The sequence below is a fragment of the Falco punctatus genome, assembly GCF_963210335.1.
Source record: "Falco punctatus genome assembly, chromosome: 9".
Lineage (NCBI taxonomy): Eukaryota > Metazoa > Chordata > Aves > Falconiformes > Falconidae > Falco > Falco punctatus.
The window spans coordinates 3,580,250-3,597,037 of record NC_137589.1 but is presented as its reverse complement, the minus strand read 5'-3'; the positions used below and the strand labels follow the sequence as shown (position 1 = coordinate 3,597,037).

At 41.8% G+C, this 16,788-nt stretch overlaps 1 protein-coding gene across 2 annotated transcripts in view; it reads right to left on the bottom strand.

Moving 5' to 3' along the window:
* The window catches only part of LOC308069958 ((E2-independent) E3 ubiquitin-conjugating enzyme FATS), a 90,633-nt gene that overhangs the window by 13,768 nt on the left and 60,077 nt on the right, over positions 1-16,788 (bottom strand). Inside the window, exons 4-8 of one of the 2 annotated variants that reach the window (XM_080403130.1) lie at positions 15,895-16,185; positions 13,647-13,840; positions 12,390-12,591; positions 1,588-1,651; positions 259-358 (exon numbers count right to left, since the gene is read on the bottom strand). In XM_080403130.1, the coding sequence (XP_080259256.1) occupies positions 259-358; positions 1,588-1,651; positions 12,390-12,591; positions 13,647-13,840; positions 15,895-16,185 (851 nt within the window). The remainder of the gene's footprint in view (positions 1-258; positions 359-1,587; positions 1,652-12,389; positions 12,592-13,646; positions 13,841-15,894; positions 16,186-16,788) is intronic. The other variant, XM_080403129.1, reaches the window with a different exon arrangement.

Here is a 16,788-nt window from a genome sequence, read left to right as displayed (position 1 = left end):
AACTAATTACTCATTTAAAAAAAAAAAAAAAAAAAGAAACACAACAAAAGTGCCTGTTCCAGCACAAGGTTCAGCTGTTAATTCAAGTTTAAAGTGTCTAACCCCAAGAACAAGATTTCAGAGAGCATCCTTTGCTCTCAGGGTTTGCACGTGATTAGCCCAGGCTCCCCAGGCAGATGGTCCCTCTCTACAGACCACCTTCACAGGTTGAAAAAAGGGGATACAGAACTATCCTTGGCGTTCACAGTAAATCCTTACCTTCTTGAAGATCTCAACACGCAGCCTGTTGCTCTGAATGATGATCCGTTTCTCTTTTTCTTCTTGTTTCTTTTTTACTTCAGGTAAATTGTTGTAAATCCTGGGATGAATTTAGAAAGTTAACCTCACATGCCATCCCTGAGACTCGTAAATAATTTGCCTTTCCTATAGGAAACGTTTGCCTTCAGTGCAATACTTGTCACTAATGGGCATCTCTAAGCACTTGAATTAGATTTATGGCACGGGAATTATATATTATGAACAATAATTTTTATATAAAATCTGACTTGCTGAAAACCACTTCTAATTTTAGACTAAAAAGTAAGGAAAGAGATAGGATCAGGTTATCTCAAAGCAGCAGTGTAATTCTGGAGTAGTTTCTAGTGAGCTCAGTGGAGTTGGTTTCAATTTATAGCAACATAATTCAGACCAGAACCTGGCCCGTACACTTTTATGTATTTATGTCACAAAATTAATACCAAGCAATTATTTTCAAGTATTTTTCTAAAATGTAAGTAAACCATCATTATAAGATTGTAGACTCTTAACACTTTCTCACTGCCATTAGGAACTCTTTTTACCAAGGAGAAGATAATCTGTCCATTTTAAAAATAACACAAGTTGCCCTCAAAAAGGTGACTTCTGGTCAGATCTTTTTCCATTGAAATTAGTGATAAAATTCCCAGGAGTGTGAGAAGAAAGTCGGACCTTCCTTTGCAGAAGTCCTTTTCTTTGCATGCATACAAAGCCTGCTTGGTTCTGATTTTTCCTCACAATATTTTGCCATACTGAGTTCTTGAAGCAGTCTGTTTTGGCTGGGGGTTGTGTTTTGGAGAAGAGAAATGGGACACATCTTGAGGACTCTTGAAAACGGGATGAATGCTGCATGGTAGCCAGCAGCTTTCCTTGCTGTAAGTGATGGCACGAAGTGCAGTGCAGTTAAAGATCACACCCCACGTTCCTGATAGTTTGCTGCAATTCCCATACTATGTGCCATAATCAGGGTGGAAACAAACAAACAAACAAACAAACAAACAACCCAAAGTGACTGTACGGCTTACATTTTTGAATGTCCAATATGAGGCACCTGTCAGGGACTTAGTTTTCATGCGAGGAGTACCCCACGCTGTCTGAAACGGTTAGAAAAGGAGTGTTCATAGGGCAGGGCTGCCCCAAATCCATTAGCCTGATACTGTGGATGTAAGTCATGAGCATGGCATAAAAGCGTGCAAGCAGAGTGACAACCGGTCCCCTGGCACATGGAGATGACATGGAAATACAGTGCCTTAGACATGTGAGGTGGGACTCTTAAACCGAAGCGATTTGTACCTTTTAGATCGCATATGCATCTCCTTCTCTGGAATGAATCTTTCCTTTGGTTTGAAGAGGTTATCTAGCAGGGGGAAAATAAAGTTAATACTGGAGGAATCTGTGTTTACTGAAATTTTAGACGTCACGTTTCATGTAGTCATGATATGTTATTTCTGGTTAAATTTTTGATGGCTTAAGGCCAGTTCCAAACCTCTACAGGTCAATGGAAAGGCATTTAATAACATCTGGAGTTGAACTGGCTCCTGAAGCTGCCCTACAAAAAAGGAAGGATGGGTAGGACCCATAGCAACCACCTTCATTGCAGAGTTCATTTATTTAAAATGCCTATGACTTTTGTCATTGCCACGTGGAGCTGTGTGCGCCCTTTATTCAGATAAAGAGCCAGTGATGATTTCTGTGGTACACAGTGATCTATTTTCCCCATGTGCTCGTGCAGGCAATTATACACACCACACACACCCCACACCCCCCCCACGGGCTGAATCCTCAGCTGACGAGTGTTGGTCTGATCATGCCTGATTCAATTTCCACCTGTTTTGCAGGGCTGTGAATAATTGCGCCAAGTGTTAGGAGGACGAAAATTATATTACTCTTTCCTGATCAAATATGAATTATCCACGATAATTCCAATCAGCATTTCCCTGGATACGGGAAAATAATTACTGATCTTAGCAGTCAGCTAAGTCTCAGGAATAAGTAGGTTTAACATGTTCCTTGCAAAAATGGTTTTGAATGGGAAGGGGTGGTGTTTGTACAAGATGGGAAGGTGGTAGATACATAATCAGAACTGATTCTAGATGAAGGAGACTGTGTCTAACCACGTTTATCAGGGAGAAGAGGGAGGACTGCTGCCTGCACAGCAATGTTATTTAGATTTACACCAGGACAATAAAAGAAAAAGTGGGGAGATGGGGCAGGGTCCCCCCATCCGTACAGCAGGACACATCCAGAGCAGGGGAAGGAACATCCCTGCAGTGCACAAGCTGCCACCCTGATGCACACAGGCGACCTACGTAGTTGGAATTTCAGTTTCTCAGTTCACGTGTACTTCAGAAATGTTTTCACGTTCTGGTGCCTGAACACAAGGATGGCCAGAGCGTTCCCTGCACCCAGCCAGCTCCAGGCAGTTTCGCTGGGGCACTGAGGACAGGGGTGTCATGACCTGTGTAGTCACAATAATCTGAATGCCAAAATATTTGCCAGTATGTTTGCAGAACATATGTATAAGATAAATATATGTGCAAACTTTTAAGCACTTCCATTTTACAAGGAAGTTTAGAAGGCATATATCACAGCAGGTGTCATGTCAGCATCCTTCTACCATCTCACTAAAGAGGCAAAATACAATAATCAAGGCAGAGAAGTAAACACAGAAAATAATTTGTTCCAGAACTGCCCAGTGCAGACGCTTGCCCTGAGCAGGTTCAGCGGCCCCTACCCAAAAAAGACCCCTACCTTCCCCACCAGGTTTCCTTCCCCATTCTTTAAGACAGCACATGTTTCAGGGATGTTTATGGGAGATGTCTCAGCAACCACACAGCCCCGAGCAGTTTATGGGACTACACCTGAAGGCAAAGTTGTACTCAGATCACTGTGTTTCTCAGGAAAATGCTACACGTCCTTTAAGATCACTGTTGTATCTCTACGTAAAAATAAAAGGGAGCTTTGCAGCAGCTCCTATTCTGAATTATTTTCAATCATGCAAGTGTTAGGGATTTGAGAAAGGAGGGGAGGCTGCGAAGCCTCCTCTGCCTGAGGACTAACTTTTCGCCACTCAGCGGTTGTCTACGCTTAATCATGCTTATTAAATCTTCAGTACACACACACAACATGCTCAGTTTGCTAGGAAAATATAATTTGCCTTGTATTTATTAGTGGTTTTATGTTCATTTACATGTTGATTAACTTAAAAGGAATAAACACTTGGATGCTATTGCTGTCCAAATAACCCTGAAATTTCAGGGAGCAGATTACCTGTGACCCCGATGGTCCTGGTGAAGGGTTAGGGCCCAGGGTCATTGATTTTCTGGGACTGGTGTGGAGTGCAGCACACTTCAGAGCAGCCTCAGTGCAGTCCCTGGCTGCTCGAGGTTGCACACTTCATTCTGACAGCTCAGGATTGCAGGATGCATCCCTGCCCGTGAGGCATATCCTCTCACCTGGAGGGTGGCACGGGATCAAGCTGAAGTTGTACAAAGTCATCGCTATGAGTGCTCTGCAGCACTAAAACTAAAATAGGAGGTGCTTCATGCTACACAGCAAATCTGGGCATCTTTTTCATCTGTGTGGTAATGTGGTCCTTAGTAGGAGGTTCCTGCTGTTGCAGCCAGTTGCTTGCATGTTCCCCTGTCCTTGGGCACAGAAGAGCAGCTGAGAGCATTGGAAAGACCTCCCCAGCAGAAACCCGCACTGCCTGCCCCGACCCTCGCGCAGTGAGTTGCCGTGGACTTCTCCCAAGACGCGATGCTATTGCACTGCACGGCCGACCAGCACAGAGCTGGTGTTTGTAAGATTTCCCATGCACTGCGAGTGACATCTGCTCAAAATTATCAATTTTTATTCCAGGAATACTCAGATGGAGGATTTCTGGATCATAACTAATTGTTTTAGGGACACCCCCCCCCCCCCCCCCCCTTTTTTTTTCTTTTTTCTTTTTTCCTTAAGAAAACCTCTTAATAACACATTAACATTTCCAGACCTTTGTGCGTAGCCACGACAACATGTGAGGGATGAAAAACCCAGGCAGGGATCTGCAGGCCTGCAACCGATCCTGTAAGCAGCATGACAAGTTAATCTGCACTTTTCCTATGAGTTGCCAAGACTCCGTGCTGGCACGCTGGGAAGCGCCGCAGAGGCTGAGCTGTGCGGGTGCTGGGGCATACGGCTGTGCCTTCAGAATAACCCTCTCCTGATGGCACAGGAACAGTCTTGAAGCCATCAGACCCACCACTGCCCGTGATCCTGCCTGGAACTAAGTATGGGGTTGTGCAGTTGGTTTGAAGGGAAGGATTAAAACCAAAGGGTCTGGGGAAAATCCTCCAAGAACAAAATAAATCTTCCTTAAAATAAGGAAAATAGTATTAAAATAAGAATACCCTTTGTGAAGCAACTTGGAGTCAAATGGTAAACGCTTACAGCTAACCATTCAGGTAGTATCTCTCAGCTCTCTCTCAGGTCGTTATGTATGAGGAAAAAAAATTCACATGCAAGCAACAAGAAAAAATAAGGCTAATCCTTGAAAGATTTTAGGATTAGAATTCAAAAAATAACTGAAAAATAAATAAAAATTGGTATAAATGAAAAATAAAAATCATACGTACTTGTAAATATTTGTTAATATTTAATACCTAAAAGAAAGCATATTTCAAAGTGGCAGAGCAGCACACATTCAGAGCTATAATAACCTGCCAAACACATCGTGAAGACCTGTATTAACATTCTCTCCTACCAAACAAATATCAAAGTGAGGCATAAGGTGGACAATTCCCAGGCTGATAGTCTTCTAAATTGCATTTTATCAAAATTCATTATCAAATTTCATAGCCTTGTATTACTTTTGGAGAAAACTATTCTGAAGTAAAGAAAAGAAGGGATTTCAAAGCAGTCATTCAGCATTTCCAGTGATGCACCGCAGTTAAAAAAAGGTCTAGACAGATAGGCATGAAACATTTCAATGGTGTGCTTTTTTTAAACCTTTTGAAACTGCTGAGCTTCTTTCATACACCAACGCTGTATGCAACAATGGTCTGACATCTCCACAGTGGGAGAAAGAAGCCACTTCATCAAGTTGTAAATGAAGAAGGTAAATGGGTCATCACTGTAGTATATTTTAACTAGTGCCAAACAGCTCCACAGACAGGGTGAGTAACTTTCCTGCTTGGGAAGTTAGTAAATGTTTAGACAGAGAACAGATAAAATGATTGCGTTGGAATCATCCCCTGACTTCATGTTTACCACTAAATCACTGAAACACTTTAAAAAGAGAGTGGCAAAATTTATCAAAGGCTAAACTCTGCCCATCAGAATATACATACATTTTCTCCTAACATAAATGCAAATCCTCCAAGTTTGTTAGGAGCTAAAAAGTGCCTTTGAGGATGTGCAGTCAGTCGCTGAAATGCAAAGCACTGATAGCAGTGGTTCTCTAAACTGTTTTTTTACTGATCTGAAAAAAATAATTCACCAAAAGCCCATTCACCCAGAGAAGTCCTAAAATAAATAAAAAAAAAATACTTTAAACACTGCTTTTTTAAATCAACAGTCCTTTAAAAGATAAATTAGTCCTGAATTTAAGATGAATGTCAAGGTGGCGTTCAGCTTAGCATGCCTGTAGCCCTTGACTGGGAATTCATCCAGAGAATATAAACTAATGCCTACACCCAGGGGTGCTGCCCAAACTTTTACACAGCGTATGTCAATGACTTCATGCAATGAATTAATTCAGCTGTAGTCAACAGATGAGGTTTTGGTATTATTTATAAAAATGCAATAACCCATTAGTTAAAAGTTTGATGGTAAGACTGCCTGGACTTTCTGCTCATCTTAGGCAAACGCTGAAGCTGAGAAGTGCTTCTTCACCCAAGAGGACCCCCAGGAAGGTGGTTCCTGGGCTTTCTAGCTGTTCAGGTCTGTCCTACACTGTGGCTATTGAGAATTCTGATTCTTCTTAATATTTCAGTCTTAACAATGGAAAACATCACAAGTATCTCTAAAAAACCTGTGAAGTTTAGAGGTTTATGAAAACATTTTTGTATTAAATTAATTTTGGGCATGATGCAGGAGATTTCAGTCCAAATGGTACTTAACACTTAGAGATTTCATGTGGAAAAAACCAGCATCTCACCTGGCTTTCCTAAATCATTCTTGTTTGAATAGAGCAGGTAGTCTTGGAAAGCGTAAGGTTTCTTTCAAAAAATAGCAAATAATGAAGACGGTTTGACAGATTTTAGTGAACTCATCAAAAGATTAATTTAATCTTTGGTAAAATTTGCACCAGCTTCTTAATCCTCACAGTTTTTAGTTTCAGTTTCTAATCATGGGTGAAATCAGACCTTTTATTCCTGGATTAACAAGTCCATCATCAGAAATTCAGTTTTCTATTTGGCTGCTTCAGGACTCCAATGAAATTATCCCCCAGCAGATTGACTAAACTTTGTAAGTCATCCAATATAAGCCACATTGTTTCAACACTGCTGTCATCCACACAGAAAACTCTTCATATCTGAAGATCTTCCAATTTATTACCACCTTCCTTGCACAGAGGCTGCCTGTCTCCCCTCTTTGCAAGAATGAGGGCATGGAGGGGACATGCTGGTCACCCCATTCACTACATCACCTCCTCCCCTGGCGTCACAGTGAATCTGAGCATCATGCTCCTGAGAGACTGTGTCACCCACTGCCAGGGACTTGCAATGAGCTGCCATGTTTAGCTGACTCATAGCAGTGCTCAAATCAATGTGATGAATAATAATATCATAAAAATAGGTCATTTCTCTTCCTAATTCAATTGCCTGACTGCAGCTCAGTCTGTGTTCAGAGCTGGCAGCCTTAACCAGGAGGCCAGGTGCCGACAGGATCAGTGGCGTTACTGCTAGCTATGAGTTTTGACAGGGAAAAGGAACCCCAGAAATGTCACAACTAAAGTCACACACAAACAGAGATGGACTGGTGGCTGCAAACATCTCACCAACTGCCAATGGCATCTGAAGACCACAAGGATGCACATTAGTGGCTGCAGGGTTTGCTGGCCGCAGAATTATTGCAAGTTCTCTGATTGCTGTTTTTCCCCTCTCTCTACAACGCAAATTAAAACCTCCCTGGCACAGAGCTTCTCCAGAAACCACCCCCTTGAAAACAAACAAACAAACAAACAACAGCAGTCCTTGCCCCCCAGGCTTTCACAGTTACAATAAAGCTTTTTGGAAAGGTTTAGAAGCATGACTGAGAAGGTATAAACTTGTTTCCAAAGTATTACTAAAGATACAGGATTTGGGTATAAATCCGGAGAAACACAGCAGGCCCCGCAACAGGGGTTGAACAGTAACGTGCAACTTCTATTACCATTTCCAATGAACCACTACCCTCTCAAAATGGAAGGTATGAAAAAAACATATGGGCCTGAGAAAATTTTTTAAACCTCTGAAAGTGCTTGTGTACACTAAGATCACAAGGCTGTTCATTATGCAGATTTAAAGGCCTATAAACAGCTGGTAGTCCTGTCACTGAAGTAATTACATTACGGTTTTCGAGATTTAAATCCAGTTATTTGAACATTGTTTCTATTCAGTTCGTCACAGTGGGATCTCTAATTTGTTCGACATAGTCAACAGCAGAGTAGTCTATCTTGGACTAATTAGCACTCTCAAAATTTAGCAGTACACATTACCCAGCACTAAGGCTAGCATAAGAGTTGCAGGTTCTCTGTCTTCAAAGTGCTCTTGTGTCGAGAAAATCTTCTGCAGGATAAACATTTTCATTTTTCTAAGATTAATTTCAGCGTTTTATAAAATCCTGCTCATGAATTACAATTAAAAATGGTAAACAACTTGGGTTTTTTGAGGATCAGAAGGTAAACGGAAACTGCACAGATGTCGGTATTTATATGGAAATGATGTTCAATGCCAATTATTTCTGTCTCCTACAGGAAACCAACTTTGTAACAACACTGCCAAAACATTGTAAACCTGTGCTAACTCATAATTTTGTATTATCAATAAAGACACTTTAGTCTGATAGAATAATCTCAGGCAGAGAAAAAACTGAAGGTCATTGCTCTCCTTTCTGGATGCACAGGGAGACACCCCGGGCTGCAGGTTAACCCCCATTTACGCCTGCATGAAAGCAGGCTGCCACTCGAGGGGACAGTCCCACCTGTCCCCGTCCTGAGCCACCTTCCCATGTGGGCACGGATGTGCACATGGGGAACTGGGCAGGGAATGGCCTCTGGCGGCAGAAGACTAGTTGGATAACTCATAGCTACAGCCAGCGCTTGCAGCGAGTACGCTGCGGCGACCTGCTCTGCGGGCACCTTGGGGCTGCACGGAGACACTCCTGCCCACCCACCCACGAGCTCATAACCCATCCCTGGGATCGCTGTGTCGGGGTCAGTGGAAATTAAACTCATCAGCCAACCTGCTCTTACGAAAAAGGCACTGGAAAATGTATGAAGGTGTGCTGGCAACCAGCCCCGTGAACCTCAGAGCCATAAAGACCTCTACTTCCACAAACCCCAAAGATGTCAGGAAAGAGAAAAAAGTGAGAAAGGAGGGAACTATCAGACTGAAGAAAGCAACCACAGGATCACACCCTGAAGCCTAGAGGTGCCACCAATACAATGCTGTACACTTAAGCAAGTTTCCAGGTTATCATTTTACCCTCCTGGGTTCCTTGTGTCAAATGTTGTGTCCCTGCGTGCTGCTGTCAGAGCAGCCTGCTTCCTCGACAAAGAAAGCTGCAGGTGGCTGCATTTGGCAGAGATTTTTTTGACACTAGCAGGGAAAACAGGAGAACCCGTAGTACAAATACCAAATAAAATAGCTATGGGGACGTGGCAAAGCAACTGCCCCACATGTGCAGAAGTGTTGGCTGACCAGTTCCTCTGACTTCTAATGACTTCTGAACGATGGTTGGGGTCTGATGCCTCTTTTGGCCTTTGTGAGTGACTGCGACATGCATGGGCTTCCAGGTGACTATAGGAACAGCCATGGCACCATAGGGAGGACATAGGGCATTGCTGTCTGCTGCTGCCCAGCGCAGCCTGGGCAGCTGGACGGCACCCTGGAAAGCAATGGTTGTGATAACACAGCACTGAGCCTCAGCCACCAGCCCCTGTCCCAGCTCTGGTGTCACAGCAGCTGCTCCTGGACTACAACCCACGCACAACCAGGAATAGCCAGAGATGGAGGTGGCATTCAGGACTCTGTGTGTGCGGACATGCAGACATACCTTAGGATGATGTTTTCCCTCTTCTGGACACTTAGTGTCCTGCATAAACCCCAGGCTCTGTACCACTTGAAAAGCTGGCTTTGAAATACATGGTCAGTGGTGGACCCTACCACGTTCCCTTTGCTCAGCCAGCTTTGGCTGGCAGGTAGCTTTCGGAGTCATCTGTGCATGGGTGCAGTACAGGAGCAGCCTGGGAGCTCTCTTTGGGAAGGGTACAGTCCCATTACACCGGTAAAAATGGGAGGCTGGTGCCAAGGGAGGGGGTGCTGTTCTCCTCCCTCGCCATCTCCTCCTACCCTCCCTCCCACCTGCCCTGTGCCAGTTCATCTGATCACAACACTGTTTGATGAGCTGGATCAGTTGTTTGATCTGATAAAACCTCAAAATCCTAATTTTAAAGAAAATAATTTAAAAGTAGCTTCTGCTAGATCAGCTAACCAAAATACAGGAGCATGATGGGCCACGCGCCGCAACAGAGCAGGCGGTGACACTGCTGCTTGCACTCAGTGTCCCTTGCACGAGGGTATAATGTGAAATGGCATCCTTAAATCACTGGGATTTTGATGTCCACTTCCCATCTCAGCTAAGGAAACTACTTGCATACCTACCTGGACTACAACTGCATTTTCCTTTCATTTTACTTTTGTTTTCTAAAACATGGTACAAAGTCCTTCCTTGGTTTAAAAGCACATTTTACGTGCTAAGATGGCTTTTCCAGAGAATACAGAATAACGACAACAAATGATAACTTTTCTTCCTTCCAACCTTAGGGGCTGGCAGAAGGGGAGGAGAAGGCTGTGACCCCAGTGGGATGGGGATGTTGTCAGCAGAGACATCAGAAGGATACAGGCATCCACCCAGTGCCCTTGGTGAGCACAAGGGAGAAGCCCTTGTCTCTTCTGCAAGAGGGGTTGCAACTAGAAAAGCTTGGGAACATATGTAGGAAACAAAGATCTCCCACTCTGGGACTCCTTAATGATACTAAACCTTCTGCACAATAGCATCCACCAGGAGAAGTCCTAAAATACCAATTGTCAGGACTCAGAGCAAATTAAATATGCTCAATATGCTCCTACACAGCCCTCTGAACTGCAGCCTCAGGTTGTGCTCTGTCAAGGATCTAGGGTTTCCAGTACTAATTACAGTTACGCTTAAATAACAGACATGTGACGCTCCTGTCATTATAAAAATATTAAGATTTCATAAACAGAAAATTACACGTGGCTACATAAAGGCAGGTGACTTATGGAAACTAAAGATTTTCTTTAGACAAATGTGTCTTTAATGACCAACCACTGAAAGAGGGAAATAGTAATTTATTTGAATCATTAATGAATGTATTTCAATATTATGCTTTTATTTCTCATTAAACAAGCATCAAGATTAATATTTAATTATAATTTAAGGAGAAATAGATTTAATCTTTTTTTTTTTTTTTTTCCCCGTAAAGTATTTGCAGAGTGGTTTAGGGGACTTTCAAAGATGACTGACTGAAGGGGCACGTATTTGCCACTTCTTCTAAGATATATGACAAACGCCCATGCCCTTGCCTGCAGGGAGGGCTTGCTGGTGCTGGCACCGAGACCCCAGCACTGCAGGGCAGCGTGACCCTGAGAGATACGAAGCCAAGTAAATTAACTTGGATAACTGGTGGTGAATGAATTTTATCGACTCTTTAAAATATAATTCATGCTTTGTGCTTCGTTCACTTGCGCTTGTTTAGCTCTTACTATAACAAGGCGTTACCTCTCTGGTGTAAGGTAGGCTCTGTGGTACCACAACAAACAGCACAGATGTAGCGATGGAAATCAGTTCTCTCCAGTGCAAAGCACACCAAGAGTCCTGTGATGGGGCTGCGCCCAGCCTTCCTGTGTCCAAGCCCACTCCCCAGCGAGCAAAACCCATGTTTTTTCCCAGTGTTGAAGACATCAGAGATTTTCCTTCCTGCTTCCTCCGGGTGACCCATCTATTTGTTTAATGTTTTCAATTGATTTACTTTTCAGTAGAACTATGTGGCTTCAAACGGCCACAGATTTAAAACGAAAATGTAAAGAGGAATGCCAATCAATCCAATAATCTTTTTCTTTAGTCAACTGAATTAATTAACAGCCAGATGGCAATTAAAAAAACCAAAAACCACAAAACCAAAAGTAATTTGCTTAACATCTTGCACCTAGATAATATTACAGGGGTGCTATTGGGAGAGAGCTGTGAAGGAGCTTCTCAGAGAGAACTCTTTTTCACTGGATATTTTGTCTGTTTACCACTAGGACAATAAAACAACCTAATCAACTTGAGTTAGGAATTCACAGAGTTTAGATGCATTGATTTAGCAGCCTTGCACACAGCTGCTGGGCATAGAAGCGTTCTTTCACAGCTAGCTCGCTGCTGAAGGCTTCATGAGTCAAGTGGCACATCCACATGTGAAGCTGCTGAGAAGACAAGATTGGGACTCCCACTCCCAAATCCCACTGCCCCCCCTAACTGTCACTTCTCCCTCCAAACCGGTCTTTGTGATCTGCGAGAGGTATCAAATGCTGTTTATTGCTATCACCTCTAAAACTAGCAGCAACTTGCATCATGCTGAAGAACACAATGGCACATGACAACGATTCAAAGTCCCCAAGGAAGACGTCTTCTGCTGCCGCAGACCACAGAAAACAACTCATCTCCACTAACCCACCTTCAGAGACTGTCTGCTCCGAGCATCAGGACAGATGCTGGAGAGCTGGTGGGGTGAAACAGGAGCTGCGGGTCTCTTGTTTTTTCACAAAGTTAAGAGGGAAATACTATACACGTGGTGGCAAGGTGTCAGCATCAGCTACAGACCTGTTGCTGGTCCCAGTTCAACTTACCACTGAGAGGGTGAGGAATGGTGTATTGTTTTTTTTTGCTGGAAGTGGATGTTGAGGAAAGTTTGCAAACAAGCACTCTTTGGTTTCTCACAGGAGCATCACTCTGCTGCTGGGCTTTCCTCTGCTGGACCATATGTTCAAGTCTCTTCAGCCTTTCTCGTGAACGAGAGATGAACTCAGGCTTATGGATTTCTAGTGCTTCCTAAATGAAACAGAGAAACCCTTGGTTTTAAAAAAGTTAAAAGGAAGAAAGAAAAAAAAAAAAAAAAAAAGGTGATGTGCATCCAGCTGGGTTCAGTAAGAGATTATCAATGAAAATGATTGCTTGTCTGTGTGAAAGTCAGCCAGCTGCCTTCCTTTCTGTCTTTATTTCCTTTTACTCTTAGAAAGCTGTCTTGGTGTGAAATTTCCAGATCAGACAAAGGAGAATTTCTGAAAATAACCCAACTTTCAATAAACATATTTGGATTACATATTTTTGAATTACATATTGTTATGTGTTACAAGTAATATATTTATGTGTTTATACGTTTTGAATTACATACTTTTGTAAGTTATCCACATTCAAGCTTTTGGTGTTTTGCCTATTTCCTGGTCTCACCCCATCACTGAAGCAGCTTGTCACTGGCAGTTCACAAGCTTTCCTGTTTATTTACATCGTGCTGCAGATCTGTTCGTGGATGATCTAGAAAGAAAACGCTTTCCACTCAAAAGGCTGCCTCAGCATTTAGGAGTGTCTTAGGACAGAAGGCAGGAGCTGAAGGAGAAGGCAGGGAAGCACGGTGGCTGCTGGGGCTTGCTATCAACCTGGGGTCGCCTCTGCACCTGTGGCTGCTGCCCGTGGTACTGGATGTCATGCACATTTGGGAAATTGGCAGTTTCAAGGTATAATTTCAACATTATATCTTTGGGAAATTTGTAAATCTCCAAACTTTTAAGATGTTCCTCTGCAGATATGGCAGCTGGGGCTTAAAACAGGGAGCTTTTACAATGAGAGAACCCAGCAAGTCTTTGCAGCTGATGCAAGCTACCAAAACTTCACGGGAAAGGAGAAAAATCATGGGAATGTGAACTTCTGCCCTCAGCCACTTCCCAGGAATTGTAGACTCATAGAATAGTTTAGGTTGGAAGGGACCTTTAAAGGTCACCTTCCATGGAAGAAAAAAAAAAAGGAAAAAGAAAAAAAAAAAAAATAATAGTAAAAGAAAAAATAAATCCCCATATTAACAGCAACAATAACAACAAATTGGTATTTACCCGCAGCGTCCGCGTGGCTGGTGGGGTTCTCTCAGGTTGGGAGCTGGTTTCTGGCTGGGTGAACCGGTTGTTTTTCTCACGAGTAACATCTGGTGAGTGAGCCGCGGATAGCGTTACCCTCCTGGCTCGCTCCCGCTCATCCTCCTCCTTGCACTCTTTTATTTTGTCACTTGAACCACAAAATTCATAAACACCTTTGAGAGATTTAAAAGTTCATTAAGAGTGCATGGTTAATTTTTTATTGGGTTCTCCACCTCATTAGACATAGAGGGCAATTTCTAAAATAAGAATGCCAAGGTATTATTAATAGGCCTCATTAAGTGGAATAGATCAAATCTAATCATAGGTGCTACTCACTGCCCTGTGACACCCAGAGTATCTTTCACATTAAGCCAGACATCACATCGAAGTGCAATTAAACTGCTCGGACACTTAGCGCCGTTTGCTGATATTTGCTTCCCAAAAGGCAAGACACTTCTGTAACTCAGTCACATCATGGAAAACGAAGAATATAACCCTGTGACCTGCAGTTTGAGTTCATTTCCATTCATTGCACATATTGTAGGAAATAACATATTGTTATGGACCTTAATTACATATCCTTTCTCTTTGACCATACTGAGACTTTCATAAACACTGTTCCGTTTTTTTTCCTGGCTGATAATACAAGTTTGCTTTCTATCACTTCTATACATTCATTAGCCAGTGGAAAGACTCCATGAAAAAAAAAAAACCAAACAACAAAACCCAAAAGTTTAACATGCATTATAGCATATTATTATGAAATCTGTCAATTAATATTGAGAAAAATATATTATTTTCTACACTTAAAATTATGATTTAATGCTCTATGATTGACAGTCTCTGCGCAAATTAGGACCAAAAGAGGCTATGTGCTCAAAAATCAGAGTTGACAAGATTCTTGTTTAGAGGACAGAATTAATCCAAAATAACAAGGAAACTTCAGAGGAGCTCCATATGAACCATTGTGAAAAGTCACACTGGACTACTTCTTCCTTGCCAAATAATTTGATTTCTAGAACTAAATATCTGGGAATGAAGCCCATTACTATTTTATTTCAATTTTTGGTTACAATAAACTTAAGTATTTTCCTCTTTATGACATATTGTACATATTATATTGTACTTAAATATTAAAATTATCTGTGTTGGGTACATATGCCTTATAAAAGCCTGAACAGTATTTCCTCCCTAATACTGTTCTGGTTAACATTTTGGAAAAACAACTTGAAATCTGTGAACATGAAATTAAACTCTTCGATAAGCCAGGTTTACAGAGTGTCAATTAACTTCATCTTTGATAGATCTCAGTGGATGCTTCGCTTTTCTAAACCTAAGTCATTTCCAGTTAGTGAAATGGCACGATTTCACTTCAGGCACTGGAAGCAGCATGTAAGCTTCTCTCCTCTAAATCAGTGTTACGTTCAGTAGCTTTACAGTCAATAATGAAAAAATTTTGCCTGGCTGCCTACAAAAAATCTGTAAAAAAAATAATAATGCTGTAAGAAGAAAGGCTACATGACCATTATAGCATTTTAAGGTATCCTTGGAGTAAATTTCAAATAAACCTATTGATACTAAAGCCAGACTAATCTATATTATATTTCAACTGCCTTCTGCAAAACTACCTTATGCATAAATACAGCTGCTCATGTCATCTCCATTTAGCTATGTGAATCAATGTTGGAAGTAAGACATACCAACCAGTGCTGAACTAGAAGAAATCACATTTTACATGCTGAAACGTTGTTGATAATAAATTTTTGAACAATCTTTTTTTTTCCTTCATGATAATCTCGCCAAACAAGTTATTTCATGCTATGTCTGTGTACCATGTAGTTCAGGCTGTTGTGTCAAAAAATAACCTTGCAAAAATGAAAGAAAGGTTGCAAACAAGGACAAGGTTATAAAAATAACCTCACTTCTGGTCATTCTTGGTTGGACTGGGACTGCTTGACTCTGCAATTTTAATGTTTTTTCAAGATTTTGTTGAATCTGCTTATAAAGTAAACCTATCTTTCTCATTTTAATCTTGTGTTCTATTAACCACAGCAATGTATGCAGTCAGATTATTTGATTGATCTCTCACCAGATGACTCATACTCAGCACTTAAAGCTGGACAAAAAATGGACTGACTTTCCATTATTTCACTTTTTTCTTTGAGACTGATCTCATCTTGTTATTGAAACCATATTCCTAACAACCACAGTAAGATTTGTACCTTACTTTTTAGGAGCTGGTTTTGCCTGTGAACATTTTCTTCCAAGAGGATTCTTGATGAAGCTTTTATATTGCACATACTATTGGAGACAGACACTTTTGGTTTCAGGATGCTCTGTGCTTGGATCTCTTTGGATTTGGAGGTGACTTTGGAGTGATCTCCCTTTTTCGATGAGCCATCAGTAGCAGCAGCAATTGCCTTTCGGGATGCTGTATCTGGAAGAGAGCCAGAGGCTGTTGTGATGATCCTGCCCGTGGTGCATTGCTGCTTCTTGCTTCCCAACAGCATTTCTGTTCCTGTAAAAAACAGGAAAATAAAAACAACCACCAAACCAACCAAATTCTACATCATGGGAACATTTTTCTTCTCATGCCTCTAGGCCTCACAATTCTTATTTCCTGGAAAATTGCTTTCAATCCTGTATTTTAAAAGTTGTAACTGATACAAATTTTATCACAACTACCACGCAGATGCACTGCAACAAAATGTTACCCATAAAAATAATCACTGAGGATACCCTTCATAAAAATACACTGCCATTCTAACTGACGGGCAGCGTGGAAGGAGTCAAGATGCCTCTGATGAAAAGGTACGCTATGTGTCTTTGTCTTGTCTCTTATTCACTTGAGAGGAACATTTTAGATTGGTTAAACCTGGTCAAGATTACAGGTACGAGTTCAGTGGTGGCTATGGTGAAAACTGAGGTCCAAGAGGTTTTGGGACCAGAGTTTTAACCTCTTTGTAGTGGAGTGGCTGCCTCAGAAGCATCTCCTGCCTCCAACATTTGTTGTGCCCTGTTCTACCTCTGTACAAAGCCACAGCAGGAACAGCTGTGTTCAGCAAAAAGTCTTGATTTGCAAAAGAGACACTTTACCCTGGAATTGTTTGGATGAGAAGGA